The 15,689-nt window shown below is 36.9% G+C and overlaps 4 protein-coding genes across 6 annotated transcripts; 1 reads left to right on the top strand and 3 right to left on the bottom strand.

Moving 5' to 3' along the window:
* Nucleotides 1-1,329: 1,329 nt before the first annotated feature.
* On the bottom strand, nucleotides 1,330-3,480 carry LOC117629250 (E3 ubiquitin-protein ligase MARCHF2). 2 transcript variants are annotated; one of them, XM_034361781.1, is made up of 7 exons: nucleotides 3,336-3,480; nucleotides 2,913-3,237; nucleotides 2,661-2,795; nucleotides 2,528-2,570; nucleotides 1,928-1,984; nucleotides 1,722-1,839; nucleotides 1,330-1,636 (listed from the first exon to the last, which is right to left on the bottom strand). In XM_034361781.1, exons 2-7 carry the CDS (start codon nucleotides 3,200-3,202, stop codon nucleotides 1,506-1,508), a joined length of 774 nt encoding a protein of 257 aa, XP_034217672.1. In that variant the 5' UTR covers nucleotides 3,203-3,237; nucleotides 3,336-3,480; the 3' UTR covers nucleotides 1,330-1,505. The 2 variants fall into 2 exon arrangements, with proteins under 2 accessions (XP_034217672.1, XP_034217673.1); XM_034361782.1 differs by having other exon boundaries at nucleotides 1,722-1,836; nucleotides 3,336-3,478.
* A 1,563-nt stretch (nucleotides 3,481-5,043) lies between these two features.
* Nucleotides 5,044-8,716, bottom strand: LOC117628504 (dolichol-phosphate mannosyltransferase subunit 1). Its single transcript, XM_034360979.1, has 8 exons — nucleotides 8,539-8,716; nucleotides 8,346-8,445; nucleotides 8,207-8,240; nucleotides 8,021-8,097; nucleotides 7,429-7,454; nucleotides 7,007-7,171; nucleotides 6,805-6,919; nucleotides 5,044-5,868 (listed from the first exon to the last, which is right to left on the bottom strand). Exons 1-8 carry the CDS (start codon nucleotides 8,628-8,630, stop codon nucleotides 5,764-5,766), a joined length of 714 nt encoding a protein of 237 aa, XP_034216870.1. The 5' UTR covers nucleotides 8,631-8,716; the 3' UTR covers nucleotides 5,044-5,763.
* A 748-nt stretch (nucleotides 8,717-9,464) lies between these two features.
* LOC117628260 lies at nucleotides 9,465-10,457 on the top strand. Its single transcript, XM_034360677.1, has one exon. The coding sequence runs from the start codon at nucleotides 9,536-9,538 to the stop codon at nucleotides 10,217-10,219; it is 684 nt and encodes a 227-aa protein (XP_034216568.1). The 5' UTR covers nucleotides 9,465-9,535; the 3' UTR covers nucleotides 10,220-10,457.
* Nucleotides 10,458-11,042: 585 nt separating this feature from the next.
* On the bottom strand, nucleotides 11,043-12,974 carry LOC117628491 (WAT1-related protein At3g30340-like). 2 transcript variants are annotated; one of them, XM_034360962.1, is made up of 6 exons: nucleotides 12,644-12,974; nucleotides 12,457-12,519; nucleotides 12,233-12,349; nucleotides 11,735-12,146; nucleotides 11,476-11,627; nucleotides 11,043-11,377 (listed from the first exon to the last, which is right to left on the bottom strand). In XM_034360962.1, exons 1-6 carry the CDS (start codon nucleotides 12,832-12,834, stop codon nucleotides 11,209-11,211), a joined length of 1,104 nt encoding a protein of 367 aa, XP_034216853.1. In that variant the 5' UTR covers nucleotides 12,835-12,974; the 3' UTR covers nucleotides 11,043-11,208. The 2 variants fall into 2 exon arrangements, with proteins under 2 accessions (XP_034216853.1, XP_034216854.1); XM_034360963.1 differs by having other exon boundaries at nucleotides 11,262-11,377; nucleotides 11,513-11,627.
* Nucleotides 12,975-15,689: the final 2,715 nt, after the last annotated feature.

Raw genomic sequence — 15,689 nt, forward strand, 5'->3', positions numbered from 1 at the left:
CGTAGCGCTGCGTTTTGAGCCGTTTGACTATGCCGCGTAAGTGGAAAAGCTACAAGACACCACGTGTCGCCCGTCCTCAGGCTGTGGTGCGATGCAATCCCAGTCCGTACTGTCTTCTTTGCCTTTTTTCTTTTCTTTTTCTTGTCGTTACTTTTCTATTTGATTCCTCCATCAAATTCGCAGCTGAAATTATTGTTTGTCGCTGATCTGATGGTGAACACGTGTGTTGCATACAATGCAATAAACATGAGAATTTGATCAAATATTAATTTTTTATCAGGAAAAGAAAAAATGACAAAACATTTCAATCCTTAAAAATAAGTTATCTGTCACGATTCACCAGACCAAACAAGCAAGCAACTAAGCATGGCAAGTGAAACATCACATGCCACCCTTCCCCCTTTTGTCTTGGTGATCATAAGATTCTATTGACAAGTTGTAATCATGTTCATTTCACGTTTTGTTTTTGTGAGTGCGAACCCTTTTGCCCTCTGGTTATAGCGGGAGAATAATCTTATGAAGAGATATACTATAAGGAATTGCTATGGTTAGTCACCAAGCTTAGTAAAATGCTCCATTGTATTTACGGATGTATACATTATTCATTCATTTACAATTGACAAAAGTAAATTACCAAATTCCATTTGAAGTTACAGAACGTAATTTGCATGTAAAATCGGATGACAAAAACGACAAGAACAAAAGAAAAAAATTATGTTTTTTTTTTTTTTTTTTTGAGGATCTTTCTTATTGGGCTGGACTATAGCATACTAAACTCACACACACACTACAAAGATGCTCGAACTCGAACCCAAGACCTTACTTGAATGAGTAAATACTATATACCACTACACTAGTAGGTAATTTGCAAAAAAACCGTGCTTAAGTATACATCTTCACATTCTTTGGGTGCTAATTATTTTATTTTAGTCTCAAGTCCAAAATCTACCACAAATCACAAACCCCAATGCATAGGGAAAGGCCTGAGAAAAGGATCGTAGTCCCAAATAAAATGTCGCCACTTGCCACCTTTAATAAAAGTTTAAAGTTATATTCTCGGCGCTGCGGCACATGAATATATCTTCTATGTCTGTAGGTTTTGCAACATAATGCAAAGTCTTGTTCAAACCCCAATGACATCCCATGACTTCTCATGCCCTTGGTCGGCTGCTCCATCCTTTCAGTCCATAGTAGCCTAAATTCTAATTATTGGACTTAAGTGATCATCAACCGTTGACGTATTGTGTCGTTCATACAATTTAAATCCTACAAAGCATCAACGGCTCATAATCAACTATGAGCCGCATAATTCTAATGAGATAATATGGATGTGCAGTTGAAATAACAACTTTTCAAATCAACTAATAAAATTGAAAATGGTACATTGGAAAGAGGTAATCAGCAATGGTGCCCTAAACAAAACAAACAACAAAGTAAAAATTATACACCTCACGCAATAAAGTTTAAGTTCCACTTCTACATATCTTGTTTATTTACAGCTTTACCTACAAAGCAGGATGGTAACCAAGAGGCACATTTGTGTCCACCCTCTGCACAACTCTCCTCAAACTCCACTGGTGGAAGAATTCCAAGATAAGTCTCAGTGCAGTTCCAAGTCCAAGAACCACAATAATACCTGTACATGTAACAATGTCTCTTACAGGTCACAGTTCAACAACCAACACCACAAAGCATACTAGTTTCATTAGGCACAAACATACCTATAATGATGTTAATGGGGAGTGCAGAGACACCGAGGGTAACGGATATTAGCACGTCCAACAGCAAACCACCAATGAGGATTGAAAATGCCACATAAAGTGGGCTAACACAACCCTGCTGACCCGTGCATATGAAATAGTAGAATCAGCAACTATCTTCATAAAACTTAATACAACTCTAGTAGATTGATTAGTGACCGCCTTACCCTGTCTCGATTTTGTGACCGATAGGTTGAGTCAACTCTCCAGACCCAGTAGCTCCCCTGCTATGCCAAACACACTGAGAGTTAAACTTTGACATGATATGCTTCCATGTTATCACACAAAAAATGGGTAATGGCACTACCATAAATCTATGCTCAGATCAGATGTAATCATGCTACATCCTGTTTTCAGTCATACTGGTAATCATAATACTCAATTATCTCTTGTATCTAAAAAAAGAACCCCGGTTCCATGGCTGAGGCAATTGGGTTTGGAGCACCACTCCAAAAACCAAAGTTTTAAAAGATAAGGATAGGATAAACTAAATGGCTAAATTAGAAAAAATGGATAACGTAACGGGTAAGATTTTTGGATATTGAAAGACTTTGAAACTTTCCAGCTTCAAACTTCAAACTAGATAAACGAATACACTATATTACAAGAAGTTGTATAGAATACAATTCTTTAAATATAAAATTACGACTTTTGTAAAGTTATGGGTTACGCTAATTCGATGCATACATACGTACATACATATTAAGTTATGGGTTGATGAACATGGCAAAGGCTACCCTTTGCACCAAAAGGTACAGAGTACATACAGTCGGCTGGGATTGTGGAGGTGGCACATTTGCAGCTACCCCTCTGCATAAAAAGATTATATCTTTTTGTAAAGCCCGACTTTAGAAATGAACTAATTTACAAACCATGAATGGAGTTAGTGAGTGAATTTACTGGCATATCTCGCATTTGTTCGATCCTCTGGTTCGAAACCAAGTGTCTATACATGATCGGTGGGATTTTGCAAGCCCACCTCGACATTGACATCCAAGGTCTATCAAAACTTCATCTTTCTCCTGCTGACACACTCTATTTTCAAGCACAACATACCCAAAATAAAGATCTCTATTTTCAAAACCAGATTGAAATAAATTGCAATTGAAAACAAAAAAAAATCTAGTTATTTTTTATGATTTTGATGCTCACCTGCATTGTTCATGAGAGCTGGAAGTTCTCGACAGGTCACCCTTTTTGGGAGAAGGTACCTCCCTTGACAAATTGGCCGTGGTTTGCTCATGAACCTCGCGAGACGCCTCATCCAAAACGACGACGTTTAGAAGCGGCGGCACCGTATCACCGACTGAGGAATTGGAAAGTGAGCTAGGCTCAGCTCCGCTATCACTCTGCTGCTTCTCCAAGTCGGGTATTTCATTCTCTTTCTCACTCCTCATCGATCTCTCGCTGCTTCTGTGCTCGTCACCTTTGCTCAGAACCATAGAGAGCCCCCAATTGAATCGAATTTCCAGTTACGCTGACAATTCACATCAATTTCGAAAATTGAGAGGAAATTATTGTAAATAAACAACAACAAAAAAAAAAAAAAACTCAGTGGTAATTAGGGTGGTTTACCTCTTGTTCGAACTTCAGTCATAAAACCCACAAGCTCTCTGGCTTTGGCATGACGAGAAGAGGATGAAGAAGAAGAAACAGTAGAGGACATGAATTTTTGGGGTTTTAAGAAGTTTGGTGCTCCTCTCTCTACTCGCTTCCAGCAGAATATGTAGTGTAAGGAAATCATTTTTGTTTAGGAGTGGGGATAGCCTGGCCCAGTTTTATCTTTTTTGTTTGGGCCTTTGCCCCATTTTAAAAAAAAACATATATGTATTTTTGGGGTGCTTTATAAATTGAATTTTTGTTTTTAAAAATTGGACATTGCAAAAATTTGATATTAGAAAAATAGATGATGAACTTTCATACTTAAAATGGTAGATACTAGATGATACTATGATGGTGACATACAAATGTATATAAGAATAAGGACGTAGGATTAAAATAAATATTACTTAATTAGTATGGTTCTCCCGACAACTGTTAAGGTTAGTGAAAAATCTTTAAGAATCAAACTATAGCGAAAAATAATTTAGAATTTAGTCACATTTTCACTCATGAGTAATAAGTATCAGAATCATTCCAATTCATTGTAAGGGCAATAGCAGTTTGGTTACTAGGGTTTTTCTTTTTCTTTAAACCGCAGTCAAGCGGCTTTTACTATGAAAAAGAGTTTTGAGGTTTTGCTCTACATCATCAAACATTTGCATTTTTTATATCTTCAATTACACCATTTTAGCCTAGACTTAAATTGATATTAATAGAATGGAAAAAGCCCCATACAAGATTTTGTGAATATATAAATATTAAAATATCCATTATCTACCTTACAAAAATAACAGGATCCATCAACATGGCAATGAGGTAGGAGGCACAGTTAGAGTCATGCCAAATATATTTCTCAACCAACCCAACTGCAAAGATTGCTTGTGTCGACTGCTCACTCTCTTCATCAACTCATCTCGTAGCCCTATCTTGCCAATCAAGTCTATCAAGCTTTCACTGTAATCTCTCCTTTCCCCGTGATGCGATCAGCATTATTATGGCTGGAAATTAAAGGACTAGATCAGGTGAAAGCATATTTCATGTACCAAAACGATCCAGTCAAATCTGATACACCAGGCCATAGAAAGTGTTTGTGACAGGACGTTGGCTCCTCTACTTGTTAGTTTGCGCATAAGATTCCACACCTTTGACATAACTAGTTCCAATAACTATACTTGCACCAGTTTCCTGATAATAAGCATGCCATAAGTAACTAAGAATGATTTCAAGCCTTCATTTTTTTGTCTGTCTATTTAGCAAATAGAGTCCCAAAAGAGTCGGAATGGTAATATAGTTCAAATTTTGGTTATTGGATTATCAAGTATTTGTTAATTGGTATTAGTCTTGGTTGCCACTGGATGGTGAAATTATGTTTAAAAAGAAAGACAGACCAAGAAAGTGTATTTTCCGAAATAAGATTTTTCAGATAGAAACCCTTCACCAACCTTCAGAAAATACCCTTTCTTGGTCTGTTCTCTTTTTAAACTTAATTTCACCATCCCAGTGACTACCAAGACTAATAGCCATTAACAAATACTTGATAAACCAATAACCAAATTTTGAACTACTATTCCTATTGTAACTCTTGTGGGACTCCATCTGCTAAATAGACCGACAAAAACAAAACCGGCACTGTAAGTGGCTTTTACTATGAAATAGAGTCTTGAGGGATTTATTTGTGAAGAGCCTCATAAACACGTCCTAATTAGTATCTCTATCATGAAACTTTACATTTTTGTCTCTTCAAATCACACAATTTGGCCAAGACTTAAACCGCGTCAACAATGTCGGAAGGGTGAACATGAACAAAGCACGGTCAAATGAGATTGGAGAGACAGTGAGTCATGCCAGATATATTTCCCAACCAACCCAAATGCAAATTTTGCTTGTGTCGACTGTTCACTCTTTTGCCAATCAAGTCTATGCTTTAACCACGATCTCTCCTCTTAACTCCCTTATGCTATCACCATGCATTATGGTTAGCAAATTCTATCAGGTGACAGCACGTAGCACCGCACGTGATTAGAGTATTCCCACCATGCTGAGTTCCGGCAATTTTATCCGGCAGTTCATGAAGAGTTTTGTGAAGTGGAAGAGCTGGCTGCAAGAATAACGGAAGCTGAAAATATTACAAAGCGAGAGATGGCTAAATGTGGAAATGTGATGTCTACTTTTGCCGAAATTCTTGAGTGAGGCTGCCCTATGTGGTAACTCTCACGCCACATTGTGAGAGTGTTGCAGTATATGTAAGGATACAAGAAAATACTCATAAACAAAAGAGAAGATATAAAATTTGTTTATATAGTGGCCCCGGTAAAATCTCTTCTATATCACTAAGAACTTACAAATAAAAAAGTACCTTTAAAAGGTTTACAAATTATTTGTGTGTTGTAATTTACGGATCTCACGTTGTAACGAGAAGATAGGCAAGGCCTTTCAGATATTCAACAATTTCAGATCCTCCAAGCTTTGAAATTCCATATACCCTATCAACAAAGCTGATTGGAACCTGTGGATAGGTACATAACCAAAAACAGGTACAAAAGGGAGATAGTCAATAATGCAGTTATTTAAAAGCAAAATGAAGGGAATGGACAAAATTAAGTGAAAAAACAAAACCCAAATCTTCTTGGTATGCATCCAAGGGCTTATATGGGCACTCACACAAGCAAAAAGGGCAGCAGGATTCAAGCCACGATTTTAATAGATTAATAATATTCCTCGACTCTAATACTTCATACCAATGGTTACATTATCTAAAATTAATAATGAAAAGAATGATATTAACCCTAGCTTGCATTTCGTCAACATATTCAAGCATTTGTACATTGGCAACCAAACTTTCACAGTTTCCAGTTGAACCAAAATAAAAGTGAATAGCATGGTAAACTATTAGTGAAAACAAGCCCATGGAATCTCTTATTGGTTCCAGGCTGTGTGATTCAAACATTTATATATCAAATACAACCACAGAAATCATTGTTACCACAATTGAATACATATCGATCCATTTCTAATGAGCATGAGAACCTCTTATTGTACCTATGTTATGGTTCTTAATTTCTGTCGGGATCTGACAGAAATCACAATCTAAACAAATGCAAAGCTGATAAGCACAACACTTCACTTTAATTTAAAATCAACATCCTAATTTCCACAGAATCTGAAAATCGGAAAATTAACAAAGAAAAACCGTTCATGGCAGGAGGCATGAAGACAGACACAAGAACTGTGCTGTTTGTTATTGAGATAGGAGCAATGGAATAGTGGATGTGACGATCAAGAGAGAAACAAAAAGAAGACATGGGCAGTACTTATAAGAAAACTGAAACTTTCAAAGATGTCAACAAGCAACAGCCACAGATACAAAACTAGCTTCATGATCATGGACTATCAATTTCAACCAGAAGCTTCAGGCAAACATCTATGATATAATTGTACTTACCTCTTCGATATGGTAGCCTTTTCTAGAAGCTCGAACTATCATCTCCATCTGAAAGACATAGCCCTTGCTGACACAGGAACTAATGATATCTTCAAGCACTGATTTCCTGTAAAGCCTGCAAAAGAACCACACCAATGTCAGTCCTATAATCGTGTGAAGTGTGATATACAATCAAGCTTAATACATTAATTTAATCATGTACCGAAAAGATCCAGTCAAATCTGATACACCAGGCCATAGAAGTGTTTGTGCCAGAACATTGGCTCCTCTACTTGTTAATTTGCGCATAAGATTCCACCCATGTACACCCCCACCTTTGACATAACGAGTTCCAGTAACTATACTTGCACCAGTTTCCAACTGTTTCCTGATAATAAGCATGCCACAAGTAACACAGAATGATTTCAAGAAAAAAATAGTGAAAATTTTAGCAGAGCCCCCTCAACGTGTTCCACTTTGCCTTGTTAGAACGTTTGGAAAATTAAGGGGGTCCTCAAAGCCAAATTGAAAATCTAGGGGACGATGTGAAACACAAGCAATAGTTCAGGGGGGACAACTAAATTTTTCCTTAAGTATACTATGGTATAGCAGGTAACGGCAAGAAAAAAAAAAACTTGTTCTTACTTGATGAAGCTTGGCAAATACTTTGGCTGCATCATGAGAAGTAAACAGACCAAATGAATAAAACTGTGAAGACTATAAGAAATTGGAAATGCAATGAATATATGAACATTCAAGGAAAAAGAAAACAAAAAACAAAAAAAATACTCAATTTTGGTGGCCAGAGGAGGACTCCCTTATCACCAAAGGAAAGAGCTAATTCAATATTTGTAATTGTCTTCTTTGAAAAAGTGACATGAACAAGGTATTGATGGTTCAAAAGAAACTACTCAAATAATAATTTCCCCTAAATATTTCTGGAAATCAATACGTACAAGACGCAATCAATAGCTTTAAGCAAATGAGGGAGTACACTCTATACTAATACAGAAAGGAAACAACTTTTTAATAGAGAAAAGTTTCCAAGTCGCTTTTGCAATCCAAAATTAACAAACCACCCACCCTTTCCCTTAATCGTGTCATCTAAAACTCTTGGCCAGTGGGAAATTATCCCTTCCAATGAAATATGGAAAGTAATTTCTCAAGGCAAACATTTAATGATGCTGTAAATACTGAATAATAATCATGAACATCCTAAAGACATACTAATACTTACATGGTGTGATAAATCCGCGTCCATGATCACAACAAAATTCCCAGACGCATGCTTCAAACCATGAATGTAAGCCGTTCCTGAAATTTTACAAAACAATAGAACAAATTAAACCATATTTGAATTTTGGCAATTCTATTTGATTCAACTGAAAACAGAAAAATAAAAAAACAAAACATAATCACATGCCTAATCCAAGCTTCTTAGCTCTAGCTCTCAACAGCTGCACCACAATAAAATACACAAATAAACAAATGAGACCCAAAAACAATCAAAAGCAGTCTTGAGAAACATAAATTTTTTTTAATGCAGAACACGATTTACTCACAATCCGATCTTCACCATAGAGTTGCTGCAATTGCTCAACAACCTGCTGAGTACCATCCGGGCTTCCATCGTCAACGATGATTATCTCAAAGTCAACGTCCCTGCACCCAGAAAACGATATATTTGTGATGGGTTTTCCTGGAATTTCATTTTCATGAATTCAATTGCAGAGAAACGAGTGATGGAGATTTTACCGGAGATGCTTGAAGATGAGGTAGACGAGGAGGGCAATGTTGAGGCGTTCGTTATAGGTTGGGACTATGATGCTGTACTTGTGCTTCTCCATTCTCAATTTCTCATTCACTCGTTCTAATTCATCAGCAATCTATGCATATGGGATCAAAATGGTTCATAAATTAGTTAAAGAACCACAAATCAATTATGCCCTAATTAATCATTTTTACACAGAATAATTTCAGGGTCGTTTGGGCCTGCTTGAGCTGCAGGTTGACAAGGGTTAGTTAACAGTGGCGCCAATTTTGGGACAATATAGGCCCGACGTATGTTCGGGCTTGGAAAGAACCAAGACATACGTTTATGAAGGGGATACTACAGACACCCATAAAATTGATTGGTACACCCGGAATTAATAAAAACTGTAAAATTCCAATCTTTTACAACTTTTTTTTTTTGGATTCATTGAGAAAATAAAAATAAAAAATAATTAAGGAAAAAAAAATCTCGACCATCACTGATGTTCCTTGTGTGAAGACATCTACATCATTTTAGGAACTCAGATGGGCCAAGAAGTCCAAATATCTTAATTTGAGGTGGTGGGTGTAGTTGCATAAAATTTTGGTTTCAAAATTGTATAGAATGCTAGGCCATCCCATGCCTACATGTGGCTCCATCAATGGAGATGGGGCAACGTTACCTCCATCACAAATGGGCACTTCGAAATCAAAATTGTGTGGTTGTTTTTCAAGAATTATTCGGTTAAGAGGCATCTAGTTTTTATTTTGTTGGAAGAGGTTTTGAGTTTTAATCTCATACAATTTATCAAAAACAAAAACATTCAATCATCATTGGTATTTTTGTTCTTTATGGGTTTGTTTCAATCTTCTAAACCTCCCAAAAACTAGAGTGTGAGTAAGAGTCACAAAAGCATAAAGTTCAAAGAGTATGTGAACCAAATGTCAAGCAATCCCCTCCCTTTTGCTATCCTTCTTTCTTTTGTGTTTTCCATCTGAAATGATTAATATCCTTGTATTGCCAAGTAAGGCATTCCTTTATTCCAATTTCTACATCCTCTGTTTCAACTCTTTATATATCTATCTAGCTCAATGTTTTCCTCAAATCTCAAACACAAACCCAACTCACAAACTCATCCTAAACTTCCCCCCTTTGTGGCCTCTCTCAAAAACAATGACCAACGAGTCAGTCAAAAACTGCAGCCATGATGCAGGCAAGCACAAACAACTCGACAGAGAAATCAGAGACATGGTCTCTGTCATCACCAACCGAGTCACTGACCTCCACAAATCTGGCTCAGTCAACCACGAAGACGACGATGAAACCGGCGTGAGAATCATCACACTGGCTGGAAACAACAATGGAGCCTCACTGAGAAGTGAGCTGGATCATGAGAACAACAACAAGCCAGCAGGGCTTCATGGTGGTGGCCCGGCATTTGGAGAGCAGCCTGATGGGTTGAGCACTTATGTGAACAGCAATTTCCAGAGCGTGAACAACTCTCTTATGATGGGTGGCAGCTACAGCACGAATGATCCCGGTGTTCGGGTGGATATCACTGATGTTGTGGAGCCTCATGGGTATCATATCAAGCCGGAGAAGCGTGGATGGAAGGGGAAGAAGAAGGAGAAGGAGAGGGAAAACATCCACAGTGACCAACATCATGAGCATGATGATGAGTGAGGAGCTTATATATATATATATATATATATATACGTCTTGATTTCCCATGGGGTGGCTTAATTACCAAGTTAAATAACAAGCCTTTGTAAGGCTTTATGGTTTTATGTTATGTAGCAAGTAATTGAAGAGACAAAACAAATGTTATTGCGTTCTATATATAATGTATTGTCTGGTCTGGACTTTCTCTTTTGGCAAAGGATTGCAAAAATTATGTAGCATGTCATTCACGGTATTTATTTATTGGATATTGTGTGTATGTATTAGGGTTTACATAACATTAGTTTCTGTCTGATTGCTCTGTTTCTCTGGCAAATTATCAGTGCTGAGATGGAGGGTTTCTTTGTGCACTCTATCATCTGATATTGCAGGGATTGAATTTTGTTAATAGAGCAAAGGACTAATTGTGCTCTAGTGTTTTGATCATTCAGTGCAATGGTAAAAGCAGAAGCAGAGGTTCAATGCCATTAGGTGAATTCATTTCATCTTCGACTAAAAGAGAGGATTTTTGCTCACCACCCCCACCTTAATTGTCGTTCGATGGATTTAATTTTGAAGTTTGTGTAGTCCGATGACAATTAACGTGGTGATAATGTTCACTAAACAGCTACAGATTTCTGAAACACATGCCTTATTGTGAATTCTTGCCTTCATCATCTACTAATTTGCTAACCTTCCACGAGATTATAAATTCTTAAAACTCCCAAGGCTCCACAAAGAACGACAAACATCTAGAAAATGGTAAAGATTTCAACTACAAAACCAGTATGTATTTCAAATTCTTGTAACAGATTTCATTACCATAGCTTTAACAAAGAACCTTGAGGACTTTTTTGCAACCATCAGAATAAAAGAGGGGGAGAAGTTAATCCTCTTTTATTCTGGTTATGCCAGCTGATTTTTCTTTAGCTTCCTAGGTAGAAGATCATAACAATCAAGTGGGAGGAAAAAAAATGAATGCCTGTGAATTGGAAAGCATATGAAACTTGGCTTCAAGGACACCGCGAATCAATGGAGACCGTGATGGCTGGCAAATGTGGCTCCTGCTCCTTGATGGCATTAGTTTCTTGGACTAGTTTTGTCACACACTTCTGCATCTCTTTTTTCTTACCCCAAAGAAGAATGTACAAGCCAATGATTACAATCACAGATCCCAACAAACTGTTCAATGTCAAATGCAGCACCAATGAGGAAAGTTAGCACCACAGGTAGCAATTATAAATAGTGTTTTCAAGTGCAGAACATATGGGAAAATTGACCTTCCAAAGTGGAGTTGTTCATGGAAAATGGGGATACCGATTAGCGCCGCCAGTATCTGAACGAGGGGGCTAAATGCTGCAGTAAACACAGGACCCCTTTTCTTGACACACCATGACATCCCCACAAAGCCTAAGCCAGATGCTATCATTCCCTGAACACATCAATAGTTCTCTAATGAACTCAGAAGTCACTCAGAGCATAAAATTGATTGGCTCTCTTTTTACTAATTTTTTTTCTTTAGAAGAAAGGAATACTTACAGAAAACAGGACAGTGATGACTTGTGTCCTTCCCTTCAGAACCCACATGGAAAGGTTCCTTCCAGTGCAGAAACCCAAAATGGCAGACTGAATGGCACCAAAGAAAGTCATTATGGTTGTGCTAGAATATTGGCAGGGATACATCTTGCTTATGTTTGATTGTACAAGAAACCATGAAGACCATAAAAGGGTTCCTACAACCAAAGCTATTGAACCAATGGTCCATCTCTCTTTGTTTCTGATGTGGCTCAGCTTGGTCCCATGATCCATGGCTTGAGTGCTTGTGGCTTTTGAATGATCAAATAAAGGAGCTCCTTTGTAAAGAGTCAGTATAAAAGCACCACCAATGCACACCAGGGTACCAATTACTTTGGCTCTTCCACTGTTGCATTTTAAGTTCACTGTCTCTAACCTGTAAAAAAGGGAACAACATTTCATACAGAAGCCTATAAGATTCATGAAACATGTAGTTGTGGTACTTAATGATTGAATTCGTACCCGAACGGTAATGCCATTATGAATGTGATCATAGGCACCATGTTGATGAAGGCACAGGCAAAAGTAGCAGATGTGTATTGAATTCCAAGGAGAAAGAAGTATTGTGTGATGGATGTCCTGCATAAAAGCGTTACTTAGGTTATGTGTTCAGCTCTGTAAGCACGAAAATAATGCAACTAACATGAACAGATGGAAATTCAACATTAAGTCGAAATTTTACGAACCCGACTATTGCACTTAAGAAGAGGAAAAATAGAATGCGAAGTGTGAGCTTGGGTCTACTAGTCCTGCAAGCAAGCTTTGTTTATATGAACTGGTAAATGAAACAAAACAAAAAAGTACTTCAAAGAAAAAATGGAAACAACAAAAGAAGTAAAGTCTTAAGCTAGCTAGAAACTGACGCTTGCCTACCTTTCCCGAAAGTAGCTAATTGGAGCTAAGAAAATGGTAGAAATTGTCAACCGGTACGTAATCAGAACCAAATGGTTCATTCCCTCATCAAGGACTTTCTTGAGAAGAATATTCACTATGGCGAAGCAGAAATCAATTGCTACCATAGCAATGAAAGGCTTCCATTCATCACAGCTCTTCATGACAGCCATTTTAATATCCAACAAATCTTCAACAGTGAGACTAGAACCTCAGCTAGCTCTCACTCTCCTGCAAAAAAAAAAAAATCTGCAGCTTAAACAACACACAGCACTCTATGAGGAGGCAGAGCAAGACCTCTCAATTCTGCCTTTTTGCCAATGAAATTCTTATGCTTACTAAAGCACCTGAGGCAAACACCTGACTAATGAGCTAAATAGACAGGCTCCAGAATAAGTGGGCACAAAGCAAGATTAAAATTCTTCAAATCAAATCACTGCTTTAAGCAACCAACTTTGACATTATTTAATGTTTGATTCCCTTTCTTTTTGCTTTTTTTTGACTGATCCTTTCCGATATAGGGAGATTAATTGGGGAATCGTTTGCTAGGCCTGCACGGTTTATCAGGCATCAATCCATGATCTCATGCATCCCTAGCAGCTGTAGCCTTTGAGGTATATAGGCCATGAGTTTCCCATTTGCATATTTCTTTTCTTTTTTTTTCTTTTTGTGTATACTATATCAGGTGATGATCTTCACAACAGTGAAGCTTCTTTAGTCAACAACTCTTACTATATTAGGCATCTTTTGAGTGGTGGTGTAGGAAAGAAATACTCTTACCTTCTTCTGTGCATGGCATCTAATACTTTCATCTCTGAAACATGAATAAACAGCATAGGTACAACAACTATGTGGCCTAGAACAAAATGTCAAATCTTCCCCACCAAAAATCTTAAAGAAAATGAAAGAACCATAATGTTTTGAAACAAGGTTTGCTCGCAAAGGACCCGTTAGGGGAGTGGTTTGGAGCAATTGCTCCTCTGAATTCGAGTCCTAGCATACATGTAGTGTGTATGAGTTTAATATATTATCGCATCTCTCAATAAGAAAGTTCCTTCAAAAACATGATTTGCTCAACTAACTTATTTTGATGAACCCATATGTTAATTGAGCATATACAAATGATTGAAATGCCCTACTTTAAAATAAATAAATAAATAAAAAACCAAATGCTGCATATGGATATATAGAGGATAATATTACTTCCATAGAGAGAGAAATGAATGAGCAGACAGGAAATTGTAGAAAACCAAAGCTTTCTGTTCATTCACAAAATGATAGGCATGATAATAAAGATGTGATGAGGCTAACATTATTGAATCAACGTTGTCATTATCTTTAATAGCTAGCTTTTTGGTTGAGGTTGCTCTCCTTTTCTTCAAATTTTCAGCAGTGTGGTACCAAATTCAAGAATCTATATGTCAAATAAGCTAGCTTTCTGGCACGACCACGACCATCAAACAGTTGCTTTTATGGGATGACTACGACCACTCTTTTATTGGGACCCTTTGCATGTCCATAGCTAACTTTTGTTAATTTGCAGGTTTTGCCGACGCCCTACTTCCACTAAGGATTTTAGCTTAAACTTTGCATATATAGGGGATTAATTTATCCTATTATGAGCTGAAGAGAAATGCTTAGGTGGGCCACCAACGTGCGCGTGGATAATTTGTGACTGTAGATGCATGTGGATTTGATAACGACGCGGGTATACATTGGAGACTTGACATCTCTTCTGTACCCACACATGCGACCAAACTTAGCAAAATTCTATGAGTCACTTTGATTTTGTTCGGCTTAGTGAGCCTATTTCCCATCACCTCAAAACTATCTTTTTCTCAAGTAGTTAGTGCATATCTATCTACCCACCCTTTTAGTGCAGATATTTAGGAGACACTGAAAAGTGCAAAGCTTCACTTGATACTAATCTATTGAGGGCATTCAGCCTCTTTCATGGGTTAAAAACCAAAAAGCAAAAGTTTATTGCAACACAGGAATACATGTCCATGATTCATAAAAACCGCTCATTCATGCACCTAATTAGCCCCAAAAGATTTATAAAAATGGAAAGTAAAAAGAGCTCCAATACATGAAGTACTGATATGCCATGTGTCAATGCAGAATAATATACCATTTCAATTAAAAATTTCCACGTGTGCAAATTTGATAATTTTGTCACTTTCTGCTTATTTACATAAATTGTTTATATATAATTGGGTCATTTATAGATGGAACTTGCTTAATAACATAAATGTTGAAAATATGCCACCACGATCCGCACATATGTACACCCTTCTATGCAGATTGTTGAACCTAGAGTCATAACTTAGTAACTCATGATTCATCTATATGTATAAAGCAAAAGGCAGAGAATGGTGAAACATTCAAAATACCAGAAAATGTTATTGGTTAATTCAAATATTAAGAATTGAAATTATTAATAAAATGAGGATAATATGGTAAATTCACTTTTTTTAATATTAAAAAAATTAAAAAAATAAATAAAATCATATAATAGGTTTTACTTTTATAGAACATAACTACCCATATTATCATAAAATTATTAACTCATGCATGTTCCAAGGGGCTAGTAAAAAATAAAATAAAAAATAGAAACAAAGAGCTCGGATTTTCTTTTTCAAGTCAAATGATGGACTTAGTAAATTCCACAATAGAATATTTATATATATATATATATATTACTCTAAACTATAGCGAAGTCGATTTGTACTTGAGTGTCAAAGGACGGGCTCACTTCTCTCGTCAAATGGCCTAACTAACATCTCCCAAAGTAAAATTAAAAAGAAAAAGTAAAGCTTTAAGGAACACACACACAAACAAAAAACAAAAAACAAAAAACAAAAAAAAAAAAAAAAACCCCGGTTTTTTTAAAATGATATATAAACGCGTTACGGACGTAATTTTTTTAAAATTTTTTTAGGAACGTTACGGACGTACTTTGAACGCTAATTAATTGTAACTATACTGACGCAAGCCTCCCGCGTTCCGCGCTTGCTTTGAACGCAAG

Source organism: Prunus dulcis, chromosome 5 (assembly GCF_902201215.1).
Source record: "Prunus dulcis chromosome 5, ALMONDv2, whole genome shotgun sequence".
NCBI classification, from domain to species: domain Eukaryota; kingdom Viridiplantae; phylum Streptophyta; class Magnoliopsida; order Rosales; family Rosaceae; genus Prunus; species Prunus dulcis.

What these genes read in the sequence shown, in the direction of transcription:
- LOC117629250 (XM_034361781.1), bottom strand. Translation starts at nt 3,202, where the DNA reads ATGGTTCTGAGCAAAGGTGACGAGCACAGAAGCAGCGAGAGATCGATG. An exon ending in AGCTCTCATGAACAATGCAG is followed by an intron (nt 2,796 to 2,912) that starts GTGAGCATCAAA and finishes GCTTGAAAATAG; the next exon opens with AGTGTGTCAGCAGGAGAAAG. An exon ending in AACAAATGCGAGATATGCCA is followed by an intron (nt 2,571 to 2,660) that starts GTAAATTCACTC and finishes CTTTTTATGCAG; the next exon opens with AGGGGTAGCTGCAAATGTGC.
- LOC117628504 (XM_034360979.1), bottom strand. Translation starts at nt 8,630, where the DNA reads ATGGAGAAGCACAAGTACAGCATCATAGTCCCAACCTATAACGAACGC. An exon ending in GATTTGACTGGATCTTTTCG is followed by an intron (nt 6,920 to 7,006) that starts GTACATGATTAA and finishes GTTCTTTTGCAG; the next exon opens with GCTTTACAGGAAATCAGTGC. An exon ending in AAGGCTACCATATCGAAGAG is followed by an intron (nt 5,869 to 6,804) that starts GTAAGTACAATT and finishes ACCTATCCACAG; the next exon opens with GTTCCAATCAGCTTTGTTGA.
- LOC117628260 (XM_034360677.1), top strand. Translation starts at nt 9,536, where the DNA reads ATGATTAATATCCTTGTATTGCCAAGTAAGGCATTCCTTTATTCCAAT.
- LOC117628491 (XM_034360962.1), bottom strand. Translation starts at nt 12,834, where the DNA reads ATGGCTGTCATGAAGAGCTGTGATGAATGGAAGCCTTTCATTGCTATG. An exon ending in TTCTTAAGTGCAATAGTCGG is followed by an intron (nt 12,350 to 12,456) that starts GTTCGTAAAATT and finishes GCTTTTATGCAG; the next exon opens with GACATCCATCACACAATACT. An exon ending in TCATCACTGTCCTGTTTTCT is followed by an intron (nt 11,628 to 11,734) that starts GTAAGTATTCCT and finishes TGATGTGTTCAG; the next exon opens with GGAATGATAGCATCTGGCTT.